At 30.7% G+C, this 8,519-nt stretch overlaps 1 protein-coding gene across 1 annotated transcript; it reads left to right on the top strand.

Moving 5' to 3' along the window:
- The first annotated feature begins 283 nt into the window (after positions 1 to 283).
- LOC114180004 (charged multivesicular body protein 7) lies at positions 284 to 4,290 on the top strand. Its single transcript, XM_028069638.1, has 8 exons — positions 284 to 706; positions 789 to 848; positions 951 to 1,115; positions 2,063 to 2,245; positions 2,458 to 2,588; positions 3,234 to 3,402; positions 3,511 to 3,640; positions 3,842 to 4,290. The coding sequence occupies exons 1-8, from the start codon at positions 497 to 499 to the stop codon at positions 4,111 to 4,113; spliced, it is 1,320 nt and encodes a 439-aa protein (XP_027925439.1). The 5' UTR covers positions 284 to 496; the 3' UTR covers positions 4,114 to 4,290.
- Positions 4,291 to 8,519: the final 4,229 nt, after the last annotated feature.

The following is an 8,519-nucleotide window of genomic DNA, read 5'->3' as shown; positions in this document are numbered from 1 at the left end:
AATAGAATTTTTTTAATTTTTAATTCCACAAATGCATCTTCATCCTAAATTCTAATAAAAAAACTATATGATTAGTTGATTAAGTAACAACTACGTTGTTTCTTATTAACCAACGTCCTTTCATAATCACTGCGGGCTTGGGCTTGGGCCCATATTCATATTCAACAAATAAGCCTTTTACTATTCAATCCGCATCTTACACCAAGATGCACGTACAAGCCCGCCCAATTTTATTAGAAATTTCAATCATATGAAATAAACAACTAATTGAGTATCGCCCTTGTTGAAGTGCCAATTTTTAAATTTCAGATGGAAGTCATTAACTATTTTTTATTTTGACTTTTTGAAGAACACACTAGCAAGAAACTGATTTTGTTCCGAGCATTTGTAATTTCATGAAAAAAAGAATAATTAGCTAGTAGCGAATTTAGAGCGTCAAGAAAGGGTTACGTTTACGGAAAAAACATGCGGGAAAGGAAGTGATTTAATTTGGAAGATGGATTCAATTTCGAATGTGAATGGGGCGAGCGTTAGGGATTTCATAGCTAAGGAAGTTGCTGATTGGGACGACGACGTGATTGCCGTTGCTCGATTCAAAGCTTTTTCCGGGCAAAGATGCGATTGGGAACCCTCTTTCATATTCTGGAAACAATTGATCATCAAAATCGCCACACATTTTCGCCTCCTCCTCATTCGACCCTCCCAAGTAAGTACGAGGTGATACCAGGTTTTTCCAATTTCAATTTCCCTCTTTCTTTTTTCTCTCACCTTAAGTTAGTTATTTTCAGGTTAAGAATGATTGGTTTAATCGAGGAGGGTTAACCCCTTTGTGTCTTGACAATGTATTGGTGAGTGTGGACGAGTCACTACTCTTTCTTTCTGATCAGTTTATGTTATTATCCATTACTATTTTTTGTTTGTTTTTGTCTTTACATATTTTCATTTGCCAGTCTCTAATGTATAATGAAGGTGACATTACAAGAACTGTGGATCTTGCGGATCCATCGAGTGGGCGATTCTTCCAACTAGTCAGAAGAGTGAGTAACTTGATAACAAGACCAGCAACTCCAGATATTATGGCTGAACAGCGTGTCATCGTAACGGCTGTGCTTAAGGTTATCAGTTATCACGCACCCTTTTATGTCAAGAGCTTTAATCCTTTCTTTTCATTTGTTAGTTTGGTAAGAGGAAGGGTAGAGAGATTTCTTGTTTGGTTTGCAAAGAGTGGGAAGAAAAAATAAAGTACCCTTATACTAGACAGATAAGATTCAATTACTCATTGTCCTTATAGTTATATAAACTTTACATATACTTAAAAAGTATTCATTTTATCTTTTACGAATATCATTCTAATCCTTTTATATAAATGAGGTTAATAATGGCATGTATTAGTAAATGTGTATAAAGACTAAAAAAGATGATTTTAAGTGTAGAGACTAAAAGATAAATTTTGTGAAACTAGTAAGTTTAAGGATAACTTAGTAAGTGTAGTCCATAACCATTTAGCATTTCCCCTCATCAAATCCACTAGAAATTGGTGGGAAGGTAAATTGGAGGAGCACAATAATTTTCCTCATTGTTGTTCATCTCCCACTCCATAATTTTGAACCAAATAACTCTTATGAAAATTCCGGCCTTCCTTAGTGTTTGATTTATCTTATGCATCTTTGGTTAAGATTTTTACTGTGGTCATTATTGATACATATTCTACAGTTATGCATCACACTACCCTCCACCGACTACCATGAGATGCCTCTTGTACTCCTTCGGCTTTCAACACAATAATACTGATTCCACCATTGTCATTAAGAAGATAGAATGAAAAATTGAAATTAGAATCTTTGTTTTTTCTTGTGATAAAAATGAAATAAAGCAATGTTGAGGTTTCGTTGAGACTATTGCATCTACGTTATGGACTTGTGGCAAATAATGTGATTATGGGGTGCACCACAACAACAATATTGCGGTTGCAATTGTGGTCGCAGACTGCAATTTAGAACCATGATTTTGCTCGATTTGTGATTACTACTACTCAACTGTAGTTTGATTTCTTCATGTATAGGATAAGGCTGCTGAAGTTGTCAAACATCTATCTGAGAGTCACTGGAATCCGTCTTGTGTGGTTACAATGAAGAAATTTCAGGACATATGTGGAGGGCAGGAGGAGGCATCTGTAATATTGAGGTATCTGTCTGGGTGCAGAACAGCACAGTATCTGTCAGTAAACAAGAAAGATTTTGTTGAGGTAACTGAAGTTATTATTCCAATAAAAAAAAATGCTATCAGGGAAGATTTTTCCCTTTACATGTAAGTCTTGAATGGGACGTATATAGCTTTTGACATTTCTGGTAAATAAATAGACCACATAAAAAATCTGACTATTATAGATACTGGTTACAGGCTGGAATTATCAATACTGATTACGTACTTGTCTTATTTCAATTTCTTTATTTTCAGGGAGTAAAAGTTTCTCTTTCAGCTGGAGCATTATCTAGCATCACCAATTTAGACTATGATGTGCTGCACCTGATCTGGACAACTGAGAAGCTTCAGCAGCAACTGGATGTGACTGACAGGCGTTATGAATTGTGAGTTTATTTTATAAAACTTTATACTTGCATATGTATCCTGAAGGAACTTCTAAATACAAACAGTAAAAAAGTTTAAAGAAAAAATATAAGAAAATATTGCTTCGTATGCTGAACTATTTTCCTTCCTTGTTCCAAAGAAAAATATTATACTATCTTACTCTATGTTTGGTTTTGATATTTTCTTAGAAAAAATTATTTTCCTTTTTGTTAAACCTCTCAGTAGCATTCTGGTTATAAGACGTTCTTTTACGCAAATTAGCTTATCCAAACATATGGGCAAAATAGCATTTCTGATGTGCATGATATCCTCATTCACGTGATATCTTACTTTACGGTTTCTGTTGTGTGACCATTGTCATAGACCTTTTCACCTTGGTTTTAGACCTCTTGTGATAATTTATGGGCCGTCCACTCTTAAAACATGGATTAATGGACAACAGTTTGACTGTAATGTAATTTGATTGGTTATATTTCTATAAATTATATGTTCCAAGAGAAGTGTGGTCTTCAGAAGCCAAAAATCAAAAGTTGCTGTGATTTTCACATCATATACTATCATCCGTTGCATTTAACAGATATGCTGCATCTGGTAGGGATGTTTGCTCAAAAAAGTTTAGTTGCCTCACAGATTCATTTTATTAGGTTGAGAAAATCAGCGCTGGCTTCTCTACAATCTGGGAACAAAAAGTTGGCCCTTAGCTATGCAAGGGAGCTGAAATTAGTCACCCAGAGTAGAGAAAAATGTTCATCACTTTTGAACAGAGTGGAGGAGGTACTTGGTGTTATCGCTGATGCCGAGTCAACAAAGAAGGCAGGATTTTAAACATTATACAAAGTTGTTCAGTTTCGTCATAATCTGAAGAATCTTTTAGCTGCATATTGTCTTTGTTACGACTGGTGCTCGGTTGTTTGCTAGCAGGTTGCTGAAGCTATGCAGATTGGAGCTCGAGCCATTAAAGAAAATAAGATCAGCGTGGAAGATGTTGATCTTTGTTTAAGAGATATCCAAGAGACCATTGATTCACACAAGGAAGTTGAAAAGATACTAGGTATATTTTGTCACGTCTATTGTGGCATGCATTTGAACCGTGCTTTTGCAGTTTATTTTGAAATGAAATGGTTTCATTGGTTTGTGAGATATTGAACTTGAGGCGATTTCAGGGTGGTGGTAATGTCTTGTGTTTGATGTTAATAATTAAGTTTTTTTTTTTTTTTTTTGTGAGCAATTTTTTACTTTTTGGTGACTGCAGAACAAACTCCGTCATACGTGGATATTGAGGATGAAGATATTGAAGAAGAATTCAAGAAGTTGGAGTTGGCTGTTGGTAAAGAAGCTCAAGTTCCTACCCCGGAGAAGACAATTAACGCAGAAGGAAGAACAGCTTCAGAAGCTGCTGATTTTATTGTCGATGCTTTCTCAAATCTCAAGCTTTCTGGCCATCCAGCTGAGAAGCCAGGAATCACTCAGGCGGTGTCAGACGGAGACAAAATAACAAAAAAGTTAGAAATGGAAGCTGTGTGAGTTTGAAAATGAAAATTATGGTTGTTGTGCTTTATTTCTGGTAAAATGACTTTTTTATATATGCATGGATGATAACTATATCCATTTCAGGTGTACAGTTATTGTTAAGGATAAGTCTCCAATGATTTGTATTTTTAAATACAAGTAATTTGTCGCAATTAACTTCATTTTTCTTAACAAATATATGCTTTAAAATTTCACATGCAAGGTAAAGTATTATTGGTATGACCAAAACCTGACATGTAGAGTTTGCTGCTTGGAGTTATGATACCAACGACTTGGAATGCTAGCGTTTCGTGTAAACCACATGTTACACTTTTTGAAGACCAAGCTTGATTTCTCTTCATTGACGCTTGTCAATGAATGGCATGGGTTTGCTCTTCCTACTAGGCTTGATTTCTCTTTAAAATTTGTCTATCATTTTTTCTTTTTGGATGGATAATTATTTATTTGAGTATATTAATTGATGGTAGGAGATGAATTAGTCTACTTTCTTGTTCTCAGCCAATCTCGCTACATGTCAAAACTTGATGCTCATTTATTAGATAGTGATGAATTAATTAATGGAACTAACAGTATGTTTTAAGGCCTCAAATATTAATTAATGGTCAGTTCATTAGTGGTTGGTGTTGTTCTTTTTCAGTGTATAATAATGACAATGAGAATAAAATCTACGTAATCATGCACGGTATCTAATCTCACTCTTAGGCCAATCCATGTGTATTATCCGTTCTAGTGGAGGGGTATTTTAGGATACAAAGCATGCTTGTAACTCATTCCAAATCATCAATGTGTGAGATGTAACAATTTTTAGTTTTGAGTGAAACTAGTTCATTTAGGATTCAAAATTGAAAAACAATCATATTCATGATGGTTCCTACAAATACCGTAACAAAAGTGTTTGCGTTATCATTTATCTATTGATCTTCTACCAACAGTAAGATTATGCTTATCGTTACCTCACTTTTCAATGACAATACAAACATAAGTTGTGTATTTATTTATTTTTTATTCAGTCAAACAACCATTTAGTGATAATAATTTTTAAGGGACCTGAGATTAGAATTTTTGTTTGTTCCAAATTTGATATATTTTTATTCTTAGATTTTAAAAATGAATAGTTATAGTCATTTTAAATTAATGACGTTATTTTTTTTAATGGATAAACAATATTTTAAACTGATATTTGAGCTAAAATTTGTCAAAAGATTTAAACAACTCAAACATCATTGTGAGACTTATTTGACATGTCAAAAAATTTAAAACACTTAGATTAGAAAGACTGTAATTTATTCCTTTTTAAAGTTTGAGGACCAAACTTTATCAAAATTTAAGACAATAACAAATTTCAATTTTATGTCCAAATTTTAACCCTAATTTTTATTTAGAGAGTCAAATTCTAAAATCACAATCCTATATGAAAGTTTTCTTAACTTGTTAGAAAATTACCCTATCCTTTAAAAATAAATGAAATTAACATCAAAATTACCCCATCTTTAATATTTGCTCTTAGACAAAGACACACCATTGAATTGACAAACCAAACAAAGTCCTTCACGTATAACTTACTCTATGCATTTATATATTTTGAATATGAGTGTTCTCTACATTTTATGCTCGTCAATGGGAGCAAATTGTAGAAGCAATGCTTTGTATCTAGACAGAAACAAATCAATAATTCTTTGTATCTAAACTAAAATAATTTCGTAATTATCTGTATCTACACCTGTACTTTGTTTTCTAACATATCCCCTAGCTATTGGTTGATGTGAAAAATGAATATCTATATCAAACACACAAGTTTTGATGATTAACTTTTTATTCCTCAAAAACTTAATAAAGAATTTTAGTTTAATGACTCAATAACTTATGAACTCAAGTTTCATAAATCATGCCATGGTTAGCATGCCATAATAAGCCTTATGAATAAGAAAAAACTAGCATGAACATGCTACATAAGTACATATATTATGTAAAATGTTTAATTACTATTTTGGTTTCTTTTTTTTTTAAATGTCAAGTTGATGTTTTAGTTTTTTTTTAGTTTCGATTTGGTATTGACTTTTGAAAAATTGATGCAATTTTGTTCTTTTCGTTAAATTTCTTGAAGTGGATCAAAGATTTTTCATCAAAATTGACACTAAGATTATGTTAATTACACCAATAAAGCAAACCATATTTATGAACAACTTCAATCTTGATCAAAAATCATTGATTTGTTGCAAGAAATTTAACATAAAGGCCAAATTGCATAAATTTTACAAAAATCAGAATCAAATTGAGAATAAAAAAATTGAAATACTAACTTAACAATTTTGGACAAAAGCAGAGATTAAAATAGTAATTAACCAATACTAAAAAATATAAAGTCTTAGTTCAGTTATATCTAACTCTGAACAACGAATAAATTAGTTATTCACTATCATGAGAAACATCAAAACTCAAAACTAAATGAAGAATGTGTTAGGAGAAACTTTTAAAAAATAAAGTTGTGTAATCACATGTTACCATTAGTGCTTTTTCTAAACACGTCTAAAATATTTAAAAATACATAAAGAAATTTGTTGAGGGAAATAAATTAACCCAAGTGTATTGTGAGTTTTTAAGACTCTTTATAAACTTTGAAATACATAATTTTTTCCAACCTCAAATTCTTAGGAATAAATTAAGACAACTTAGAGCACACTACCTTTTAATATTGCTCTTCTTAATTTTTCAAGAAAGTTCTTCAAGTGATTTTGTATCATTTTTTGCCCTTTCATATATGCAAATGTGGTGTTCTCACCCATAAGTTTTATGGCTATTCAACACCACCCCATCTTTCTTTGACCTCTTCAACAAAATATTTAGCAAGTCAATTGTGAGGGTTTCTCAATATAGATGTCAAGAAATTCAATATCAATGAGTCCGGAATAAATTCATATAAAAGTGAAATAGATCATCACTTTTAATCCAAAACATAAAACCTTAAAATAATATATTTATAGACTTTTTTACTTATATACTAATTATTTTACTCATTGCAAGACTTTAACTTGTCTTAAATTCCTAACATCAACATATCTTAGATTCTTTATTCTTTAGAGTTTTATGAAAAAACGTGAATTTCATTAAACTAACAATTCAAAAATTGTGGAAAAACTAATTCTAGTTACCCTAACACAAGACAACTGCATTTTTGAAGATTTTTTGTTTAAAGGAAAATAAAAATTAATGTAACGGAAACATTTGTTAGTTCTCTTCCTTCAGATTTGCATCTCCAATTTCATTGAACCTTCCCTGCTCAAGGGTCATATTCAAAGATAATAAAGATCAACAAAATTATATATCTTTTTTTGATTCTTTATCTCCTTGATTTTTTGCCATTAAATAGGAAATATCAAGAAAAAAATACATACCTTCTGTAACTAAAGCAAAACAAAATTATTTTCGTCACATCTATTTATTATTTTTTTAAACAATTTGATTTTTAAATAATTAACGTGTTAGTTATACTTGATAGTCATAACAAATAACTCTTTATTTAAAAAAGAATAAAAGTAATGAACGACACAGATAATAAAAAAAAAGTTAAAAATTTTACGGAAGAACGAAACGATTTTTTTTCTTAAGAACAAAATGTAAAAATGTATTGGAGAAAAAAAAAATTATAACAAAACATACTACTATCGACAGTTGTTGAATGGAAAATGTCAATATATGCTGAAGATCAGCAAAACATTCATTGAAAACTAAAATGAAAAAAATATATATATATCAAAGAACATATGAACATTTAGATTTAAGTCAGGAACCCTTTGAATCAATTCCATGCAGTATTCATACATAACCTAAACAGCTAATTTATGTTTGTGTTATCTGATGTAGTCTTATAACGAAGTCAGCAATTATTAAACATCGTGCCTTTTAATGTTGATTGTTTGGACATTGTTTCATTCACTCATTTCGCTGTATTTCAAAATTACTTAAAACATAATACTCCAAATTATCAAATTATGAAAAAAAAAAGTTGTCAAAATTTAATAGTCAATATATCATTATACATTTTAAAACTTGAATTTAAATAAAATTTGCTTTAGAAATACCATTTCATACAACACTCGCACAAATATAAAATTTGTTGATATTTCATTCACATAGATCAAATTGATATAAAACATATGTTTATAAAATAATAAATTATGAATTGTGTAGAATTTAATATAAATATGAATTATACACAAGTAAATATTTTATCTCATAGAAAGCACATACTAAAATACTAGTCGAACTAGTTGGAGAAACACTTAAAAAAGGATGTTTGATTTACCATTATAATTAATTTTTAACACGTTTTAACATAAAATTAATTGCTTGAGTTTAAAAGGAAAACATCAATTTTATAAAAATGAATTTTGTCAGAATTT

Source organism: Vigna unguiculata, chromosome 1, assembly GCF_004118075.2.
Source record: "Vigna unguiculata cultivar IT97K-499-35 chromosome 1, ASM411807v1, whole genome shotgun sequence".
Classification (NCBI taxonomy): domain Eukaryota; kingdom Viridiplantae; phylum Streptophyta; class Magnoliopsida; order Fabales; family Fabaceae; genus Vigna; species Vigna unguiculata.
Note: the sequence above shows the minus strand (reverse complement) of the source record. Positions and strands in the feature narration are given on the sequence as shown.

What these genes read in the sequence shown, in the direction of transcription:
- LOC114180004 (XM_028069638.1), top strand. Translation starts at nt 497, where the DNA reads ATGGATTCAATTTCGAATGTGAATGGGGCGAGCGTTAGGGATTTCATA. An exon ending in TCCTCATTCGACCCTCCCAA is followed by an intron (nt 707 to 788) that starts GTAAGTACGAGG and finishes AGTTATTTTCAG; the next exon opens with GTTAAGAATGATTGGTTTAA. An exon ending in GGAAGTTGAAAAGATACTAG is followed by an intron (nt 3,641 to 3,841) that starts GTATATTTTGTC and finishes TGGTGACTGCAG; the next exon opens with AACAAACTCCGTCATACGTG.